The sequence below is a fragment of the Chanodichthys erythropterus genome, chromosome 21 (genome assembly GCF_024489055.1).
Source record: "Chanodichthys erythropterus isolate Z2021 chromosome 21, ASM2448905v1, whole genome shotgun sequence".
Lineage (NCBI taxonomy): Eukaryota > Metazoa > Chordata > Actinopteri > Cypriniformes > Xenocyprididae > Chanodichthys > Chanodichthys erythropterus.
The window spans coordinates 6446175-6469589 of record NC_090241.1 but is presented as its reverse complement, the minus strand read 5'-3'; the positions used below and the strand labels follow the sequence as shown (position 1 = coordinate 6469589).

General features: G+C 39.2%; 1 protein-coding gene and 1 long non-coding RNA gene across 2 annotated transcripts in view; one reads left to right on the top strand and one right to left on the bottom strand.

The window, feature by feature from the left end:
- Positions 1–2395, top strand: part of LOC137011229 (uncharacterized) — a 52841-nt gene extending 50446 nt beyond the window's left edge. Inside the window, exon 5 of the long non-coding RNA XR_010893456.1 lies at positions 2024–2395. This is a non-coding gene — a long non-coding RNA (uncharacterized lncRNA). The remainder of the gene's footprint in view (positions 1–2023) is intronic.
- The window catches only part of tmeff2b (transmembrane protein with EGF-like and two follistatin-like domains 2b), an 81530-nt gene that overhangs the window by 3359 nt on the left and 54756 nt on the right, over positions 1–23415 (bottom strand). Inside the window, exons 6-8 of the mRNA XM_067373926.1 lie at positions 10344–10492; positions 6565–6688; positions 5793–5951 (exon numbers count right to left, since the gene is read on the bottom strand). Of these exons, the coding sequence (XP_067230027.1) occupies positions 5793–5951; positions 6565–6688; positions 10344–10492 (432 nt within the window). The remainder of the gene's footprint in view (positions 1–5792; positions 5952–6564; positions 6689–10343; positions 10493–23415) is intronic.

Sequence of the window (23415 nt, the reverse complement as noted above, 5' to 3'; positions counted from 1 at the left end):
CTGTATTAGACAAGAATGGGACAACATTCCTATTCCTAAACTTGAGCAACTTGTCTCCTCAGTCCCCAGATGTTTGCAGACTGTTATAAAAAGAAGAGTGGATGCCACACAGTGGTAAATATGGCCTTATCCCAACTTTTTTGAGATGTGTTGATGCCATGAAATTTAAAATCAACTTATTTTCCCTTAAAATGATACATTTTCTCAGTTTAAACATTTGATATGTCATCTATGTTGTATTCTGATTAAAATATTGAAATTTGAAACTACTACATCATTGCATTTTGTTTTTATTCACAGTTTGTACAGTGTCCCAACTTTTTTGGAATCGGGTTTGTAGTATAAACTTTGCTTGTTTGTGGTGGTGGATTCCAAAATGTCATGATCACTGTTCTCTGTCATACGTTTTGCAAACAAGGTTGTCACCATAGTCCTGACTTTACTTTTTTCTGACAAGGAGAAGGGGGGGAGGAGGCCAAAATTCAGTAGTTACGGTTCGCTACTGGGCAAAAGTTAAACATTAAAAAAAATAGCTAAACATTAAATCCCTGAGAAACACTTTTGCTGCATTGTTGTCTGTTCGGCAAATCTTTCACTTTAATCAATACACCCTCTGCTTTAGAATCCTACAGGGCTACTTTTGGAGAGTTATATTAAATGGATTGTAGTCAAAGACCATTTGTGCTGATTATACGAAAACGAGGTGGCAATTTCTCCCTGGGGAGGAAACACTGAGGGCAACAGAGCCATTATGGCATCACGGCCCATTCCACTGCCCCACTCGTCCCTGGGAGCCTCGTTACGGGACAAAGCAACAATCAAAACACAACCATAACACATTAGAGCCCCCAGAAAGCCTGCTTACAGGTGGAAGCACAGCTGAGGAAAAACAGACCAGCTGTACTGTGGGTTGTAAACTTTGAAAAGGTCAAAGAGTCTGAATGATCGCTCATCAGAGAGTGCTTGATTTTCCTTCCTCGCTCTTTGTGTTTTCACTCTATTACAATTTCTTTGAACCATTACTTTTGCTACCTTCCCGTAGCTCTCACACTCTGCATGCAATGCGGCGTCAGAGAATCATTACAATCACCTAATCACTACGGCAGCTCTGCGCCCTTGCAGGAGTGTGTTTGATTAAACATGCTTCAGTCTGAGCATCTTTGATTAGCTAGACAGAAAGACAGAGAGAGAAAGACAGTGAAAGACAGGACTTGAGAAAATTAAAGAGTGAGAAAGCAAGAGGAGACAGATAAGAGGAAGACATCCTAAGTCACTGCTGCAGTTAGAAAGTGTGTTGCCATAGAAACCGGTTGCGGGCTGTAAGGTGAAGGAGGGCACTGCGGAGTACACTGTGCACTCCCGATCAACCTGAGACCCCAGCATCTTTCACTTCACATCTGTTCATGACTCTGCACGTGTATGTCAGGTTTCATGATCAATCATAATTTTTGATCATTTCTCTGGATATTGCAATCACAGTTATTCTGATTCCATGGTTTACGTTTATAAACTTACTTTGTGTTAGGCAACTGTTATTTATTTATTATAGGCTTCGCATCTAGATCAAGCTGAGAACTGTTACTGAATCAATCAGACAATCAAGAAAATCACTGTCCTTCTCAGCAGCAGGAAAAAACAAAGCTGTTGAATTTTGAATAAATTATACACAGGCACTGTGCAATGCAACAATACTAGAACACTCCAATCCCATTATAATCAGCAAAGCTGTTTATCAATAAAGGCCTTCTGAAGCGAAGCAATGCATTTGTGTAAAAAAATCCATATTTAACAAGTTATGAAGTAAAACATATTGCTTCCACCAGACCGCCTTCCGTATTCAACTTAGGAAGAAAGCACAATGCCTCTCACAGTTCAAAAAGCTTACGTTACATCCTACGCCTTCCCTATTCAACTTACGGAAAAAGCTTAACTGACATGATGCCAGTTCTGTTTTTTCCTTAATTTGAATACGGAAGATCTGGCAGAAGGTAGATATTTTAGTTTTTTTTTTTTTTTTTCACAGACGCCTATTAACCCCTGGAGCTGTGTGGAGTATGTTTATGATGGATGGATGCAAGAAAGTCATATACACGTAGGATGACTTCAGGGTGAGGAAATCTTGGGGTAATTTTCATTTTAAAGTGAACTAATCCTTTAATATTTATTTAGAATATAGACAAACCTTATATTACTGTAATTGTCTAGATTGGCAGTATTTTTAATCTGCTCTATATTAAACCATTCCTTTGTTGTTTTCTATTTAATAAAAAAAAACAGCATGTGAATCTCTCAATTTGCCACTTCTGTACTTCAAAGTTACATCAAAAACCACAAATCCCTTTACGCTAAGGCTAATAAATGTGTCACAACCAGCTCATTTTTTAGTAGAATGAAATAACTCCACGTTTCTCTGTCTCTGTCATTCATTCTGATAAGCAATTTAAATGAGTTAATTGACTGAGTGCTGTCTGTCATGGCACTGTAAAAATTTTTTACAAATGAACTTTTTTTTTTACTTTTTACAAATCTGTTGTTAGATCAGCTTAGATTCACAAATGTTGTTCAGATAACATAATATTTTGAGTTTCTGTTGAATAAACTAATCTCTTTCTTTGTATCACCTAAAGTTTTTTGATTAAATGAACTCTTTTTGAAAATTTTAAGGCAACCAGGTTGGGCTACTTACTTTAAAGGTGACCTATTATGCAAAATTCACTTTTGCATGGTGTTTGGAGATAAATGTGTGTTGGCAGTGTGTGTACACAACCACCCTATAGTGATAACAATCCACCCACTCCTTTTTTTTTTTTAATCCCCATAAATCATAAGCAGTGTCTCAGAACAAGCCGTTTCCAGATCCCTGGCAGTGTGACATCACATTAGCCACAGGCCACACCCACGAATGTTGACAAACAATATTGTTTTAACATCGAACCACCCTGAGCGAGTACACAGCGAGTACACAGTCCGCCATTACTGCACTGACGAGAACAACTCCCAAGCGTTTTAGGTGTTCTGTTGCTGGATGGATTAATCCACATAACTCTCTCCATTTACTCCCTAAATCTGAGACTCAAGGATAGATCAGTAAACTGTTTGTGATCCAGCTTACAGTCTCCAGAATGACACTGGATAAGGCAGTAATGAAGGTGAGAGCACTTTATTACAGTTCATCTGAGTTGATTTACGGATATAAAGTTTACCAGTTTATTAAGCACCACCCGAAAAGGCATAAGGTCTTTATATATTTGTTTACTGTTAGTTGTTACAAGTGTTTCTGTGTACTTCGCTGTGTATCTTGATGATAATGCAAGGGAGAGAGAGAGATTTATTTTAATGCACACTTTCAGTGTGTTTTATTAAGCTCTTACAGAGATTTTACAGTGAAAACTGTTGCTTCATCTTTTGTGTGAAGGCTTGTAGTAATATAGTGGATAAAAACAAGAAGACAATATAAGTTATAACCGTAATTAAACTAAACTATACCTGTTCTATCTCCATGCAGCATATATTCGCAGTTTCTGACATTATAGTGCATCCTGACTGAATCCTGACACCGAAGAATGAGCTCTTGAAGCTCCGCCCTCTTAGGCTGAGCACAGCAACTCATTTGCATTTAAAGGGCACGCACTGAAACGGCGCGTTTTTGCTCAAACCCAAAAAGTGGCAATTTTTACATGCTATAAAAAATTATCTGTGGGGTATTTTGAGCTAAAACTTAAAATGCACACTCTGGGGACATCAGAGACTTTTTAAAAAAAAATTGGGCATAATAGGTCCCAGTTACACAAACAAACCATTTCTACAGTGTGATTTATTGTGTCTTTAATCTTTTCTTTGCACAATGTTAATCTAATGCCGCATCCACAATAGTATGTTTTATTTTAAAATTTAAATTTTCAAATGAAAATAACACTTTGGAAAGTATTATTCCATTTTCGCTGCAGGAAAACAACTGTGTGAGGGGTGAACGCAGCGAAAAACCGTTTTGTATCGCTCCCACATCCGATTGTGTAACAGCATTTATGACAAAGACCTGCACTGATGCAGATATCATAATCTATCGATAAATACACACACCTTGTCATCTGCTTCTGATGCTGGTGCTGCAGAGTGTGGACTACATAACACGCTGACTAACGCTAAATATTTTTTGCAGGATTCTTTTTGAATATAAAGTTCAAAAGAAAATAATTTATTGGAAATGTAAATAATTTGTAACCTTATAAATGACTTTACTGTCACTTGTGACCAGTTTAACGCATCCTTTTGGAATTTTTTTTTTACTTTCTTTCAAAAAACAACGGGAAAAAAAGCTGACCCCAAACTTTTGAATGGTTGTATATATGGTTATCTATCTCCAAAAGAGAGAAGTCCAATCCAACTCAAAGAATTAAATTTTTATAGGAGAATAGAGATTTAGCAACATTTATTCTTATAAACTTTATTTATACATAATGAAATATAAATATGTAATTAATAAATGTAATAGCATTGTTATCTAGAGCCCATACATTAGTGTTATTTTGAAATTGAAACTCAAATAACTTGTTTATGGAGATCACAAAATCGAAGACAAAAAATAATAGTGTGTGACCTCTTTGGCCTTCCATATTGTGCTGCTGTGATTCCTAGTAACTGAAATGCTGTTTATTTTTAATTATCACTGTGAATTGTTTAATTAATACTCTTGTGAAATAACCGTTTCTGCATATTTCTACACAATTTTTTACAGCTTTAGTTCCACACTAAAAAAATGCACATGTGGATGGACTCCAGTCGAAATCCTGTCATTCCTGACTTAAGCCGCGGTCACACTAGACTTTGAACATGCAAAACTTCATCGGATGCTGCAACGTTCTGATATGACATCACGGTCTACACCGTCTTTTTTTTTATAAACGTGAATTCAACATATAATATGTAGTAATACATGCAAAATGTAAAAATATACAACCTACTCAACTTTACTGCAAAAAAATAATTCTTTTAATTCAGCCAAGAGGTCATGCCATGACATCTACTGGTCACACTCGAGTTGTCAAAAGTACCGACTTCGGTACCAAGTTGATACTGAAATTTTAAAAATTTCAAAAACACTTTGAGCACTGTTGAGCAGATTCATAAACATCTCTGATTGGCCATTGTGTTCACGTGCTTATTGGATGTGTCTGTGATTGGCTACAATGATCAATGCACGGGAGCGTTTGAAAGCACATGGAAGTGTTTGAATTTGAAACGGGAGCGGGAGCGTTTGAAAGCAGGCATCTATATGTGGACTGGTCCATGATAGACACCTGCTTTCGAACTCTCCCATGTGTATCTGTGTAAGTGCTCGGTGAAGAGCGTCATTGATGACTAGAAGCATTGATCATGGAAGCCAATCACAGACGTAAGTGTGTAAACACAATGGCCAATCAGAGGCGTTTACGAATCCACTCAGCAGTGCTCAAAGCATCACATTTTTTAAATTTCAGTACCGACTTGGTACCGAAGTTGGTACTTTTGACAACTCTAGGTTGCACGTCTTCAGGTGATGCAAATTCGTAGGTCAGAGTTTTACCAAACTTGAACTTTGAAACGCAGCGAAATGCAAAACTTTTCCCACGCGCTTGCATTTCCGGTCGGACGCATGCGTATGAATGGAAGTCAATAGGAAGAAAAGTGCAGTGTGACCACACCTTTATTCTCCATAACTGTTTTGATTTTTTTCCCAGCTGCATAGGACCAACATGAGAAAAACATGACCGTGCATTTGTGAAGTTTGAGTGATTAGAGAAAACTAAACTCACCGTGTGATGCAAAGCACTACAAGGCAGATAATGGCCACCTGCAGAGCTCCAATGATGGATGCGATCAGAACGTAACGCAGTTTTCCCGAACCAGGTACCACATACATCACATTATAGTCCTTCCTGTCACACTGCGGCCCAATGAAGCCCGAATGACAACTAGAAAACACACACACAGAAGACAAAATGATGTTAGAGTTTAAAGTAAAGACAAGATGGGCATAATTAATAGACTATTTCAGCAGACCCCATGACATCGGGTAGCGTGTGTGTCGATGTGATGAAAGAGGGCAGTGAAAGAGCGTGTGTATAAACACATGGCAGTAGGATGTTGATGCCACTGTTTGTGGATAATTACTAGGCATTCAGTGTTTATAGGTGCAAAAAAGCAGTGGAAGTGTGTGTGTGTGTGGGAGTGAGTGTGCAGCAGGGAACTGGTGCACACTGGGAAAAACATAGTCTTGTTTAATTAGAGCCTCGACCTCTCAGAGGAGGCGGTTAAAGGGACACCTGCCAGCCGTCTCACACACACACAGCTGGTAGGAATGACTCATCTTCCAGGCGCATACACAATATCTGTTCTCTTTTTCTCCTTCCTTCACACTTTTTCCTTCACATCTTTCATTTTCACATCTCTCATTCCTCGTTTTCTCCCCTGCTTTTGTCTTCTTACCGCTTCTCCAAAATCAATCTCACACTGTCCTTTAAAGAGTCTGTGGGTGAGGAAGAAGGAAGAGTTTCATATGTTGTATGTGTCGTGTGGTGTGGTTACCTGCAGGTGGGGGGCGAGAGGTTGCTAGGATACTCGCATTCTCCATGGACACAGTAGTTCTTGTAACGCTCTGGACAGGGGATATAAAGACCCCACGGTACCTCGCTCACCTGGTCTTTCTCTTCTAAACACACCCAGAGAGAGAGAGAGAGAGAGAGAGAGAGAGAGAAGGAGGGGAAGACTTTTGTAATTCTGCAACCATGTTTATGTTTGTCAGGTCAGTTGTTGTAAAGGGCTGGTTCGTGGTGGCCTTGATGAGATCATCAAAGTGGCGTAAAAATTGTCATAACATAAAAAAGATCAAAAGAACCGCTGCAAACATGACAAGTGGTTTGCGCGGTGACAAATTGACACCCACCACCAGCCAAATCAAGCTATTTTTTTGCAGTCTACCAGAAAATTTGGCAAGTGACTCAGATTGTTAAAGCCACACATTTGATTTTGTTTTTGAGAAAAAGCTTTTCCTTTAAAACATGCATAAGAATCCAAAAGGTTCACTTTATTTTCAAATTTGCACAATTACACATATTTTTGATGCTCTTATATTTAAATAAATAATAAATATATATATTACTGAAGGAGTTCCCATGTATGCTGGTTGACATGTATGGCTGGTTGCTGGCTGATTTCCTTTACCATTTCCAATTCTTTTAAAATTAACTCATTTAAAATAACAATTTTAGTTTTATAAAGAGATGCATATTTAGCAAATCAATCAATCAATCAATCAATCAATCAATCAATCAATCAATCAATCAATCAATCAATCAATCAATCAATCAATCAATCAAACTTTTCCCCGTCCTCTTACAAGACCTGTGACAGAGGCCCTGTTCATCTGGTATTAAAGGTGCCCTAGAATTAAAAATTCAAACTCATTCAGAATCAAATGTAAACATCCAGATAAATACCATACTTACGCAATTAGACATGCTGCATGACGAACACTTTGTAAAGATCCATTTTGAGGGTTATATTAGCTGTGTGAACTTTGTTTATGCTGTTAAAAGCAAGCACGAGCTCCGGGGGGCGAGGGAGCACGAGAATTAAAGGGGCAGCAGCCTAAATCGGCTCATATTTAATGATGCCCCAAAATAGGCAGTTAAAAAAATGAATTAAAAAAAAATATATGGGGTATTTTGAGCTGAAACTTCACAGACACATTCAGGGGGCACATTAGACTTATATTACATCTTTTGAAAAGACGTTCTACGGCACCTTTAAGATGCGTTTTGGTCGGATCACAAGTGGATAAAACTAAATAAAGGTGTAAATAAATAAACGGGGTGTAAAACGTTTTAAGCTTGTCCACTTTTGACCACTTCCAGAGGTAGTTGAAAGTGTTCGAACAGCCGATTAAAAACTGCCTACTCTCCGCCTTCTGACAAAATAAACATTATGGGAAGCACTGTAGCCAGACGGGATGTAAACTTTGCCGGCTGAAGGCATGTGTTTGGTTTGAAGATGAAAAAGTTCTAAGCACAATGTTCTCTAAATATTTCTGTTTTCTAATATGCACTTACCGGTGTTCTTACCGTGCTATTGGTATGTTTTCCCATCGTCTCCGGTCACGTTCATATGTCGTAGTTATTTCTCCTATTAAATCAAAACTTCAGAAGAAGCCATATATTTACCCGCCCATAGAGTAAAGTGGACAAAAGAGACAGATTTAAAACACCAGGTGTAAACGGGAATGTGTTACCATCATCCACTTATGATCCGATCGACCAAAACGCATCTTAATACCAGGTTTAAACAGGGCCAGAGTGCTGCAGGGATGACATATTTTTGTAAGCCAACCTGAAAGTTAGCATAACCCTGGTTCCATCAACCAAAATCTAGTAGGATTTTACACTTTTTGTGACAAACGAACACAACTTTTATGAATCCTGGAGCATAGATTCAAGTGCCCGAAGTAAAAAGCTATATATAGAGGCTTTAAACAATCCTTACATGACTTAAACATCACCACCACTAAGCTTTTGACAACTTTTTCAGTCTTTATTTAAAATATACAAGTTGGAATGTTGAGTTAGAATGTTTTGCAGGTCCATATAAACACAATGAGGATCTAGTGAGTTTACCTGTTTGTTTGATGTCCCCGACAACCTCTGTATGTAGTCCCATTTAGCCGCTTGTTAGCAACCACCTTTTTTTTTAAGACATGTAAGAGGTGGAGTATTACCTATATATTTTATGTTGTAGAATAAAACATAAGCTTCTGTTAACCACAGATTTCAGGCTTTCAACCAAAACCCCATTAACTTTGTGAAGATAGAACCGAAGTTCAAAAATGCTAATTTCCCGGTTTTGGACTCATTCCTGCAGCACCAATATGTGAATGTGAATGAAATTTGAGAACTGTGGCGAAAGGAAAGGGTTCAGCAAATAATTTGATCTTTGATTTCAGTCTGTTCCTCATAGACCGCTCTAAAATAATTAGACTTTGCACAAAGAGGGTGACTAAATGATGACAGAATCTTCATTTTTAGATGAGGTAGCCTTTCAAAAGACTTTTTTAAGAGAGTACAAAATTGTCTATATATGGTGAGTAGTAAAGTGTGTGTGTGTGCGTGCAAGAGAGCATTTGAAGGGTATCCGTGTAAGTCAATGGAGGGATCAATGCTACAGCAGTGACACCACACCCTCCTCTGTTTACTCAATTAATCATAATCTTTCTTCCTTTCTTTTCTTCTCACTCTCAGACTCTCTCCTGACACTGTCTGTGAAGCAGGTCACTCCACTCAGTCAAGCTGTCACACACACTGGGAGGTATCAGGGTATGGTGGCCTGTTGAGGACACATAAAGCAGGCTAGTTCTCCAGAGACTTACTGGTTTCAATATATGCTCCTTCACACCGCTCTGTTTATCACAGGAGAGCAGCGACACTGTTTTTAGAGCTGTTTTAGAACGTTTATGTTTGGTGCAGTTTGATTTATCTACACTTTTAGTGAATTTGAAATTAATAGTAGCCAGACTAATTTACTGAAGGTGAAAATTTCTTCTAATTTATCTATAAATGGAACAAAAGCAAAGTAATTTTCAATCTGAGTAGGTCAGAATTTAATTAACATCTGAGTGAGAAACATTGTTAACATGAAGCACTGCTGTACAAAAATCTTTGATAAACATTATTTTGATTTCTTTCCCAAAATGGGAAAGTTAATGTACAAAAATGCAATGTGTTTTAAAAAAGACAAAAAAACATTAACCTATACTACTTCTCAATTGGTAAGATTTTTTTGTTTTTGTAAAAAGTCTCTTAAGCTCAACAAAGCTATATTTATTTGATCAAAAATATCATACAAAACAGTAATACTGTGAACATTATTGCAAATTAAAAGTTTTTTATTTGAATACATTTTAAAACAACATTTATTCCTGTGATGTAAAGCTGAATTTTTAGCATCATTACTCCAGTCTTCAGTGTCACATGATCCTTCAGAAATCATTCTAATATGCTGATTTATAAATATTTTTATGCAAACTACAATGCATTTTTTAGGGTTGTTTGATTAATAGAAAGTTCAAAAGAACAGTATTTGATATATATATATATATATATATATATATATATATATATATATATATATAATATATATATATATACGTATGTGTGTGTGTGTAAGTGCACGTGTGTGTGAGAGAGAGATGGTGTGTGAAGAGTAACTTTCCTTATAGCCTCCTCAGATCATGAGCAGAATGAAAGTGATTAGACTCTCGGGCTGGAGCAGAGGTGAACACATTTGTGTTGAATAAATTGAGAGTTGAAACTGACCCTTACAATGTCCGAGGTATTTGACCTCAATCCTCTCCTGCTTCTGACATGACACCTCTTTCACCTGGCAGGGGTTGTCATAGGAACGGCCGTCTGATGCACAAACTGGATTAAAACTGATGTGAGAGCAATCAATGTTGCACACACACCTACAGAGAGAGAGAGAGAACATAGAGCAGAGTAAACTTTACTGTCCACATGAGAAGGAAACTTACACCTGGGCTTTCTCAAAGAAAGAAGGGTGAGACAATAAATTCTCTATATAAGACTTTAGTTTTATAGTTAGAATAGTTATGACCAAGGGCTTGTTTTTAATTTTTTTCTTTTTAAGGTATGTTAACAGGACAACAATGTATTAGAAACCAGAAAAGTTTTTCCTGTGCGTGTACAGACGACAACATTGTCAAAACGATCCCCATTCACACAGATCCATGAAAATGACTAAAACGCTGTATTCTGCTGCCAGGCCAGTAGTTGGCGATGTCACTTTGTAAAGAAAAACTACACGCCTATAGATTGAACACATAATATGCATGCGCATGACATCACCGTTTTCACAAATTTACCTTTTTGATGTTTACACAGAGACGATAACGGTATAATTTTCAAAAACTTGCACTTTGCAGTTTTCAAAAGTTAGCATTTTAAGCCACCCAAAATCCCAAAATGTGTAAATGAACAGCCAAAACACAAAAAGTTAGCATTTTTTTTTAGTTGAAAGTGGTGTCATGTAAATGACTTAAATATGAAGAACACATTTAAACAGTCTTGGGGAAAAATGTGTACCATAATTTATTTTGACTGCTTTTCACATACCTTTTTGTAGACTTTATTATTTTAGTATCAATATTAATATTTTGAATTAGTCTAGGGTTCTAGAATTATTATTTTTAAGGGTTTTAGTTTTAGTTAAATAATAACCCTGTCCCAGACAGACTTAAAATATGAAAATCTGCCATAAAAGTATTAACTGTTTTTTAAACTAAAAAATAAAAATAAGGAAATATATAAAATATATAACCATTTTAATATGTATTATATGAAAATGATTTATATAAAATGTATCACTTTGTTCGTCATCATTTCCATCTCAAACAACAGTTTTGTCCATGATAAGGTTTTACAAAAGTTACTGTACTTCATTACCAAAAAGACAACAATGTCAGTGTGCATACTTGATATGAAATATGGGTAACATTTTACAATAAGGTTTATTTGTCAACATTAGTTAACTACATTAGTTAACATGAATTAATAATGAACTGCACAGCATTTATTAATTTTTGTTAATGTTGATTTCAACATTTACTACATACATTATTAAAATCAAGAGTTGTATTTGTTAAGTTAATACACTGTGAACTAACATGAAAAAACAATGGACAGCTGGATTTTTATTAACTAACATTACCAAAGATGAACAGATACTGTAACAAATGTATTGCTCATTGTTAGTTCATGTTACATTAACTAATGCTAACAAATGAGCCTTATTGTAAAGTCTTACTGAAATATGAGATATGTGATGTACAGTATGAAGAATACAATACAAAGAAAATTCATAGTAAATATTACATTTCCAATCAAGTTGTAATTATGTAAAATGTATGAAATATTATTAGGATATATAAAATTGGCAATATAAAGTAGTTTATTATTATGTCTCAAAAATGTCATTTCCATTGCTGTCATTTCCAACACGGAATCAGTGGTGATTTGTACGGAGCCCCTAAAGAGACATGGTGATGGAAAAAATATGAAATGGGAGGAAAAATTAAAGGTCAATGCTTTTGCATTCTCTTGCAAATGTTTTGTGTTCCCCTGAGAAACTGCGAATGTGAAAAATTTAGCAAAGAACGCAAAGGTTTTGCGAGCGAATGCAAAAGCATTGAAATATATGTTTCCTCCCCATCTCATTAACAACCCCCCCCCCCCCCCATCACCATGTCCCTTTAGGGGCTCCGTAGATTTGAGAAGGTGGAAATGACATTTGTTCATGAGGGATCAGATGGTGCATGTATATATTATCCACAGCTGGACATTGTTAGTAGACAAATTTAATAAAGTAGTGAGTTTAATTCAAGTCTGCATGGCCAAACGTGTTCCCAGAGTCAGAAAAACACCTATTAATAAATCAGATTCAGAATACAGTCAGGATAGAAAGCCATTTGTACGAACAAATCACAGCAAATCAAATACCAAGTATTAAAGGACTTAACAAATATAGAGACGTATTCAGGCACAATAACAAACAAACTAATTTGTTTCTGAGACATTCGAAATTGGAAGAGAAATGGTTTGATGCAGACAAGCGCATCCAACTTATAGGAAATGTTTCTTTGACCCTCGAATTTGTGAGACAGGTACGTCTTGCACCATATCCATGATTTCTGCCTCTATTTGCCAAGTAATGAAACGCATTCAGTTCAGCAGTACCATTTAATATTCTGTTAAAATCTAGTTTTATGTAAGCAGTATATCATGAACTGTCAGCAACTCTTAAAGAATAGTGTCAATGCAGGCAGATCAAAGCACTGTTGAATATCAAATGTCAAGTGTCCCCAACTAAGCAAGCAAAAGGCGACAGCGGCAACGAAAGGATGTCAGAAACCACGTGATGCTTTATATGATTACGAAAAGCAACCCCTGACTCATTTCATTCAATGAAACGATCTGTGCAAATACATCACTATTCCTGATAAGAGTTCATGTAAGCACTTACAAATAGATGCACACAGATTCTTCATTTATTCAAGCATAATTACTTCAATTGTATCTTTCAGTTTACTTTGCATTGTGTGTGCAGTTTATCTGTTCATTTATTTATCAGTTCTGCCAGACACTCCAATACCGGAGATTTCTGCTATCCTTGTCTCTCCCTCTCTTGTACTTGCAGCCTGAGATATTTATCTATCTGGATGAACTTCGATATCACCATCTGTTTGCCTGTGTGGTCTCAGATATATTATTTTTTTTAGCAAAATTGAGCTTGCCAGTTCTTATGTCTGCATGCGTCTTTATGGAAATGTTTGCATGTACAGAGGAGTCCAAATGTCTGAGACCAGTAGTGAAGAAGTTACTATTTATCATTTTTGTAATTTAACTCTCTGATGCATTGTGACCATTAGAGATGTATAACTCTCACAATGAATAATTTGGAATTATTAATTCCATATTGTTAGATATGGAATAATTATGTTGTTATTTTTTAAGTTTTAAAAAACATTAAGATCAGTGTTATTGTTAGCTTCAACTAAATATTCAAAATAGTTGTTAATTACAATAAATCTGAAATAAAATATACAAATTTGATGAAAAACATGAAATGTCTAAAAATTGAAAATGTTGCATTGGCAATTGAAATAAAATAATTTGAAGTTGAAGTGTAAAATTACTAAACAGAAATAATTTTGAAAAACAAAAAGACAAAAAATACCAAAAGTTAAACTAGTTAAAATAATATTACTTAATATTAAATTAATATCAAAATATTAATAAATACTGTAATGGTATATAAATAATACTAAAATAATGCTGATTAATTATGCATGTTTTTAATGACCCTACAAGTTTGATTAAGCATTCAAACTATGAGGAAAATATTTTATATCTTTTTAAATATGAAGGAAGAACAAAATGCTAAACGTGGTTTTTTTTATCTGACAAAATTTGTCAAAAAAAGGCAAACTACAGGTTTTATTTTATAAAAAATAAATATTTCAAAAAATAATAAAAACTCACAGGATACAGCAGACAATGATTACAGCATAATGAGTTATTAATATTTCATTGGTTCACTCCTGTTTTTGCATCCCTTTATAATTTCTTTGTATGACAGCCTGGCCAAAATTTGCACAATTTGTAATGTTTCATTGCGTTATCACAAAAAATGCAACAACAGTTGACTCCAAGCAGAACTATGTAATATGCTTACAAAATGTTTGAATAATATTCTAATAAAGTGTGTAGATGTCATTTCTTCTTAGGCTGGACACGACTTATGGCCACTACTGTATATATATATATATATATATCTATATATATATATAATATATATATCTATATATATATATATATATCTATATATATATCTATATATATCTATATATATCTATATATATATATCTATATATATCTATATATATATATCTATATATATATATATATATATATATATATATATATATATATATATATATATCTATATCTATATCTATATCTATATCTATATCTATATCTATATCTATATCTATATCTATATATATATATATATATATATATATATATATATATATGGTTAGTTCCTGTCCTTGATTCTGATTGGTCAATAGCTGTGTTTTATTCACGATAAGACCAAAACACGGCTATGAATGCTTCACCCAACGGTTCTTTGTATCACTACACAACACCCTTAGCAACACCTCTTAGCAACGCAAACTGCATGTTCTCAATTGATACTGTTCATTGAAGTTTACTGTATAATGCAGAAGAGTATTGTGAGAAAAAGGTTGAGTGAGCGAGTTTATTACCTTCATTCAGATTTAGCATTTTCCTTCAGGTAAGTCCTATGTTCATAATAAATAAATTGTTTAAATGTCTGATGTATTATCTTGTCCTTTTAACAGTTAAGGAGTTTTCCCGACTGAACAATTCAGTCTTTTCAATATAAAAGTCTTTGCTGCCATCTAATGGCATGAAAATGTAACTTCTGTTGTTCATGGTCAGGGACTATTTTTTCTGGTGGAAGGAAGGCTTTTAGAAAAAATTTACTTCATGAAAGTTGCATTGATAAATATTTTTGGCTTTTATATTTGTATTGTGTGGTAACCGTTATATAAAAGCAATAAGGTACTCAAGGCTAGTGCTGTATCGTGAATAAGTCACGGCTGAAGGGGTTGCAGGCACTCCGCTTCACGTCATGCCTAACAACGCCCTTCAGCCATGACTTATTCATGATACAGCACAGCCTCTCGTACCTTATTGCTTATATATATATATATATATATATATATATATATATATATATATATATATATATATATATATATATATATATATATATATATATAATATGCACATTTTATGTCAAGATGTTTCTTTGGTTGTATTAAATAATAATAATAATAATAATAATAAAAATACCAAAATGAGTTGTTTTCTAGGTATAATGTTTATTTTCATGATGTAATTTTTGTGTGAATCACAGATGTGGTTTCAGGCTTTTGTACCAAACTGTACTCATAACATTGAATATCAAAGAACTTCATATATAGTCATATTGCTAGTTTATAAGATGAAAGTGTGTGTGTGTGTGTGTGTGTGTGTGTGTGTGTGTGTGTGTGTGTGTGTGTGTGTGTGTGTGTGTGTGTGTGTGTGTGTGTGTGTGTGTGTGTGTGTGTGTGTGTGTGTGTGTGTGTGTGTCTGGAAAGTGTATAACTAGCACCATAAAAGAATTACCACTTACAAATTCTTAGAGAGAGAAAAAAAGAGAAAACGCTCTTACCACATACATTTGTTAGATCTCATCTGTCGAATATACTGGCGAGCACTTCATCTCCAAGTCTGGTATTGATTTATAAACCCCCTCTGTAATATTTCTAATCCCTCCATATATTCCCAGACCTGGCTGGTAGCATTTGGCAACACATATACAAGACAAAGCAACATGAACCATGTTTGACTCTCACTTATCCACACTTATGTTCTCACACAACCATTTGACACAAAAACACACACACACACACACACACACACACACACACACACACACACACACACACACACACACACACACACACACACACACACACACACAGGCACACACACTAGATGTGCTTCTTGAAACAGCATGCTTTGAAGCAGATTCAATGCATTTCCATTGAGCTGAAGTAAATGTGATTAGAGGGTATGAATTGATTACTGTTGGCTAGAGCTGGATTTCTATGCTATAGGACCAGGCCGCATCAATGCTTGCAGATGTAGCTGCTAATTGGTTATCAGACACAGCACGCACATACAAACAGATTCCAGGGGGAATGAAAGGTAAAGAAAGAGAGGGAGTGATGGAGAGAGTACTTCTATAATGTCTGGAATTACAGCTCTGCAAATCAATCCAGCACACTCACTGTTCACTGTGGCTGATGGAAACTATATTTTCTAATTTTTCACAGCTTTCCAAAAATATAATTGATGAAAGCAACTTAGAAAGGATCAGTAGGGATTTCATGACTCTCAAAGATATACTTAATCTTGTGGAATTGGAGCAGCTATATTTGGTTTAAAGATTCCCTGCATATTAAACCACAAAAATCTACAGCGACTGTAACGCACAAACATTTTCTAACAGGCCATATTCTATACATCCATAGCTTTTTTCACCCATAAAGGGATAGTTGACCCAAAAATGAAAATGATACCATGATTTATTCACCCTCAAGCCATCCTAGGTGTACAGTATATGACTATCTTCTTTCAGACAAACACAATCAGAGATATATTTAAAAATATCCTTAGTCCTCCAAGGTTTGAAATGGTTGTTTTTGGATTTTGAAGCCAAAAGTACCTCCATCCATGATAAAAGTAATCCATACGGACTGTACACATACTGCACAATTCGAGCCAAATGAGTAACCCCTGATGCGATGTATGCGAAGGATGTAGGAGTAGCGTAAGTTTAGACGGCACTTGCAGTTCAGACAAATAGGGCTGTGCAACAAACTCAAACTCCTTTTCTCTTATATCGAAATCCTCTGACATTTCTCTTTAAAAATGATTGTTTTAGATTTCTAATTTGTGTACGGCCGTCTGCCGAATGCTAATTGTTATAGTTATTAAAGTTTTAAATATGGGTATTTTTCGTACAAAAACCCATCACTTCTTCAGAAAGCCGTTATTAACCCCTGGAGCCGTATGGATTACTTTTATTATGAATGGATGCTTTTTTTTTTTTGCTTCAAATTGTGGCCCCCCATTCACGATTATTATAACTCTTGGAGGAACAAGGATATTTTTAAATATATCTATCTCCAATTGTGTTCGTATGAAAGGACATATACACCTAGGATTGCTTGCAGGTGAGTAAATCATGGGATAATTAAAATTTTTTGGGTGAACTGTCCCTTTAAGTTTGTAAGTGTTTTGCACCAAAACAAAACCCACACTCTCTTACCCTTATTAAACAGGCTAATTTAAATTTTGTTAATTTAAATGTATTTACTTTCTTATTTTGTGTATATTCTGTATGTACAGGTGCTGGTCATATAATTAGAATATCATCAAAAAGTTGATGTATTTCACTAATTCCATTCAAAAAGTGAAACTTGTATTTGCAAAAGAGGCTGGCTGTTCACAGAGCTCTGTCTCCAAGCACATTAATAGAGAGGCGAAGGGAAGGAAAAGATGTGGTAGAAAAAAAGTGTACAAGCAATAGGGATAACTGCACCCTGGAGAGGATTGTGAAACAAAACCCATTCAAAAATGTGGGGGAGATTCACAAAGAGTGGACTGCAGCTGGAGTCAGTGCTTCAAGAACCACTACGCACATACGTATGCAAGACATGGGTTTCAGCTGTTGCATTCATTGTGTCAAACCACTCTTGAACAACAGACAGCGTCAGAAGCATCTAAAGACAAAAAGGACTGGACTGCTGCTGAGTGGTCCAAAGTTATGTTCTCTGATGAAAGTAAATTTTGCATTTCTTATGGAAATCATGGTCCCAGAGTCTGGAGGAAGAAGGAGAGGCACACAATCCACATTGCTTGAGGTCCAGTGTAAAGTTTCCACAGTCAGTGATGGTTTGGGGTGCCATGTCATCTGCTGGTGTTGCTCCACTGTGTTTTCTGAGGTCCAAGGTCAACGCAGCCGTATACCAGGAAGTTTTAGAGCACTTCATGCTTCCTGCTGCTGACCAACTTTATGGAGATGCAGATTTCATTTTCCAACAGGACTTGGCACCTGCACACAGTGCCAAAGCTACCAGTACCTGGTTTAAGGACCATGGTATCCCTGTTCTTAATTGGCCAGCAAACTCGCCTGACCTTAACCCAATAGATTTTATCGTGAAGAGGAAGATGCGATATGCCAGACCCAACAATGCAGAAGAGCTGAAGGCCACTATCAGAGCAACCTGGGCTCTCATAACACCTGAGCAGTGCCACAGACTGATCGACTCCATGCCACGCCGCATTGCTGCAGTAATTCAGGCAAAAGGAGCCCCAACTAAGTATTGAGTGCTGTACATGCTTACATTTACATTTACATTTATGCATTTGGCAGACGCTTTTATCCAAAGCGACTTACATTGCATTATACTATACATTTGTATCTGAGCATGTGCAATCCCTGGGATTGAACCCATGACCTTGGCATTGCTAGTGCCATGCTCTAACCACTGAGCTACAGGAAAGCTGCTCATACATGCTCATACTTTTCATGTTCATACTTTTCAGTTGGCCAATATTTCTAAAAATCCTTTCTTTGTATTGGTCTTAAGTAATATTCTAATTTTCTGAGATACTCTTGGGATTTTCCTAAGTTGTCAGTTATAATAATCAAAATTAAAAGAAATAAACATTTAAAAATATGTCATGTGTAATGAATGAATATAATATACAAATTTCACTTTTTAAATGGAATTAGTGAAGTAAATCAACTTTTTGATGATATTCTAATTATATGACCAGCACCTGTATGTTTACACTGCCGTTCTAAAGTTTGGGGTCAGTAAGATTTAGTAATATTTTTAAAGACATCTCTTATATGCTTCTGCACCAAGGCTGCATTTATTTTATCAAAACTACAGTAAAAACAGTAATATTGTAAAATAACTGTTTATTATAAATTGTTTATTTTAAAATCAAATTTATTCTTGTTGATGGCAAAGATGAATTTTCAGCATCATTACTCCAGTCTTCAGTGTCACATGATCTTTCACAAATCTTTAAATATGCTGATCTGCTGCTCAAGAAACATTTCATGTTAATATTAATGTTTAAAGGGGTCATGACATGAGAAATCAAATTTGCCTTGATCTTTTGTCATATAAGAGGTCTTCCCTTTTAGTCGGTCACGTCGACGTACGTCAGTAGTGACCGACGAATTGGGATATCGCTAGAGAGCCCCATCAGCTTCGAGAGAACTAAAACAAGCCAATGAACATATATATATTTGCATAATGCGCACCGCCCACCTCCGGGGGATATAAATAGGAAGCGGATGCAATCGCACACTGTCCTTCGCTTCGGAGCCAACACTTTGGTGTCCTACAGCCTGACTGAACTTCAAACAAGTCTGAAGAACGAAAAGAAGCAGCCTTACCGTGTTGGTGTTATGACTTTGCAGCGAGTCCGCGAGCTTCAGGAGCCAGGCAGAAACTACTGCTGTGAAACAGCGTTCCGCTGTAAATCCATAAAGTTGGTGTTCGATTTGGGCCGGTCTCCTGTGTGTGTGTGTACACTATCTCGTGACACTCTCTGTGTGTCTCGACACAGAAAGAGCTGTATTTCCCCTTCTAATATCAGACTTCACAGACAGACACTGCGTCTGCATGCCCACGTCGACGCGTTGTTTGTCTCTCCTTTCTCTTAAGGGCTTGAGCGCTCAGCGCGCCGTGTGCCGTCGAGCTGCCGGTTGACAGCGCTCGTTGCTATGGCAACCCTGCGCGTCGTCTGGCACTCTAGATGCACGGTCGAGACTCGAGTGCTTTTAATGAGGTGGAGTCTCCTCACTTATTCCCTGAAAAATACTTTGGTTAATAAGCTTGGGTGGCCAGAGGATCACAGTGGGGCTATACCCGCTGAGCCATTCTCCATGGGCCCCGCACTCCTCTAGTGCATCGCAAACATGTTGTGTCTGTGTTCGTGGGTGGTTCATGTTTAGTACAACATGGCCACGTCGGCGCTCAGTGCGGCGTGTGTCGTCCAGTTGGGTGGCCACGTTCACTGTTCAACATGGCTGGTAGCTTCTGCTGGATTGATGGTCCTTCTCATGGGGGACCTAGCGTCTTAGTCAGAGCTTCAGCAGAGGATCAGATGTCGACTGCTACATTGGAGAGAATGTTGTTGGGCTCTGAAAATGAAGATGAAGCTGAGCGTCCCACGGTTGTGGTGTGCTTGTGCTGAATCAGATTCAGACTTGACAACAATGCTTTCCCAGGCCTCTGGGGGCGTTGTGTGATGCGTTTCCGCCTTGCCCTGCCCCCTTTCTTAGCCCGGAAGTGCATGGGAAAACTTGTCAGTTTGTGGCCTTTTTTGGCGTCTACTATGGTATGCCAAGGGGGCCATAATCTGCATTGCAAGTTTTTTCTCTCTCACTACCATCTAGGGTGGGGTGGCAGTGCTGCAGGCACACCACCTCTGCTCTGCATGAGTCTTGGCCCCGGCAAGTCCGTGGTAGGCCAAAGTACTCATTGCATTGGGTAGTTCTGAGTCGGGGTTGAGCTCCTGGCCAGACGATGTCCACCATGGTGGTCCAGAAACACCCCTGGCTAGCCTTGTTGGGATGTGTTGCCATCAAAGTACGCTTTCTCGATGCACTTATCTCACAAGCTGGCCTAAGATCCAGCCTGCCGAGCCCGCAGTCAGACAAGTTGGCTAGCGAGTAGCGGTCTTGGAGATAGGCGACCTGGAGCTAGGTAAACAGTTCTTCGGGAGACGGTGCTCGCATCACTCCCTTCCCGGAGGAGGGCCGGGTAGAGAATTTGGTCTGTTCCGCCGCTGGCTCTCCGGAGTCCAGCGGTACCCACTAAGAGCTGTTTTCTGGTCTTCCGGGTCCCAAGTGGGTGTGGCTGGCAGTGTGCAAGGTTCCGCCTTGCCATTCCCAGCCCCCTCTCACTTCGCCAGCAGGTGTCAGTGTGTTGGTGCAGGCCGCGCCCCGTGTGCCGTCTCCCATATGCACTGCTACCTCGCAGAGTCTGATCACACTCTGGGCCGCTACCATGCCGTCTGAGTCGGGTCCCCCGTACTCTGGTTCGCTGCCCCACCCCTGGTACATCTGTGGTGCGCTTTGGTCCGCTGGTTCATTCGTACTTTCAGACTCGGCTATGCGATTCAGTTCGTCCGGTGTCCTCCGGTTTTCAGGGGTGTCCACTACACTCAGGTGTCACTGGACATTGCACCTGTTCTCCGGGTGAAGATTGCTTGTCCTCCTGGCGAAGGATGCAATCGAGCCGGTCCCTCCAGCCAATACTTCATTGTACCCTAAAGGGCGGTGGGCTACGGCCAATCCTGGATCTGCGCATCTTGAACCGGTACCCTCAGGCTGCCGTTTAGGATGCTCATGCAGAAGCGCATTTTCGAATTCGTCTGTCCCGAGGATTGGTTTGCAGTGTTTGACCTGTAGGATGCGTACTTCATGTCTCGATTCTGCTTCGCCACAGGTTGAGCATGTCAGTACAAAATCCTACCCTTCGGGCTGGCCCTGTCGCGCTGCATCTTTACGAGGGTCCCGGACGCGGCCGTTGTTCCCCTCTGGGAACAGGCCGTTCGCAACTACCTTGACGACTGGTTATCCTGGCCAGCTCGCAAGAGCAGTTGTGCGAACACAGGGACATGGTTTTAGCTCACCTCAGCCGGTTGGGTCTTCGGGTCAACTGGGACAAGAGCAAACTCGCCCCCGGGCTGAGGATCTCTTATCGCGGTCTCGAGCTAGACTCGGTCGCCCGGACTTCGCCCTTCGCGAGGAGCACGTCCAGACGGTGTTGAACTGCCTGAGTACGCTCAAGCGAAGGACAGCGGCCCCACTGAAAGACTTTCAGAGGCTCCTGGGGCATATGGCATCTGCAGCCGCGGTCACGCTGCTCGGATTGCTCCATATGTGGCTGCTTTAACACTGGCTCCGCGGCCGGGTCCCGAGATGGGCGTGGCAGTGCGGTACACGCCGTATCCTCATGACACCGCGCTGCCATCGCACCCTCATCCGGTGGTCGGACCCTTTGTTCCTGGGGGCGGGAGTGCCCCTCGAACAGGTGTCCAGGCATCCTGTGGTCTCCTCAGATGGATGGAGGCCACGTACAACGGGCATGCAGTGTCGGGCCTAGGACGGGGCCTTAACTGCATTGGCATATCAATTGCCTAGAGTTGCTAGCAGTACGTCTTGCACTGGGCCGCTTCAAGGAGCTGCTGTCAGATAAGCACGTACTGGTCCACTCGGACAGCACTGCGGCCGTTGCATACATCAACCTTCAGGTGGTCTACGCTTCCGCCGCTTGTCGCAACTCGCCCTCCATCTAATTATGGAGTCAGAAGCATCTGAGGTCGCTTCGTGCCATTCATATCCCAGGTGTGCTCAACTGTGCAGCCGTCGAGCTCTCACGGCACCCTCCACTTGTGGGCGAGTGTCGGCTCCATTCCCAGGTGGTCCAGCTGATCTGGCAGCACTTTGGCGAGGCCCAGAGATATCTGTTGTCTTCCCAGGACTGCCCTTAGCCAGTGGTTCCATTCCCTGACTGGCGGCACGCTCGGCACGGATGCCCTGGCACACAGCTGGCCCCGGGGCCCACGCAATATCCGTTAGAAATTTCCCCAGTGAGCCTTTTCGCACAATTCAGGTCTTGTTGGTGGCTCCATACTGGCCCACTCGGACCTGGTTTTTGGACCTACGCTCTTTGCGACAGCCTCTCCCTGGTACATTCCTCTGAGAAAGGACCTCCTGACTCAGAGACGGGGCACCCTGTGGCACCCGCGTCCTGTCCTGTGGAACCTCCTCACATGGTCCCTGGATGGGAGGCAGAGGTTCTGCGTGATCTCCCATAAGCGATCGTAGACACCATCACTTCCGCTAGAGCTCCTTCCACTAGGAGCCTCTATGCATTGAAGTGGAACCTGTTCGTCATGGTGCTCCTCTCGCGAGAGGACCCCCGATTATGTTCGGTCAGATCTGTGCTTCCTTCCTGCAAGAGGGACTGGAGTGAAGGCTGTCTCCCTCCACCCTCTAGGTGTATGTTGCCGCTTAGCCACACATCACCATGCAGTTGACGGTAGTCCCTGGGGTAGCACGATCTGATCGATATGGTTCCTGAGGGGGGCAAGGAGACTAAGATCCGCCTCGCCTTTCCTCCTTACCCTCTTGGGATCT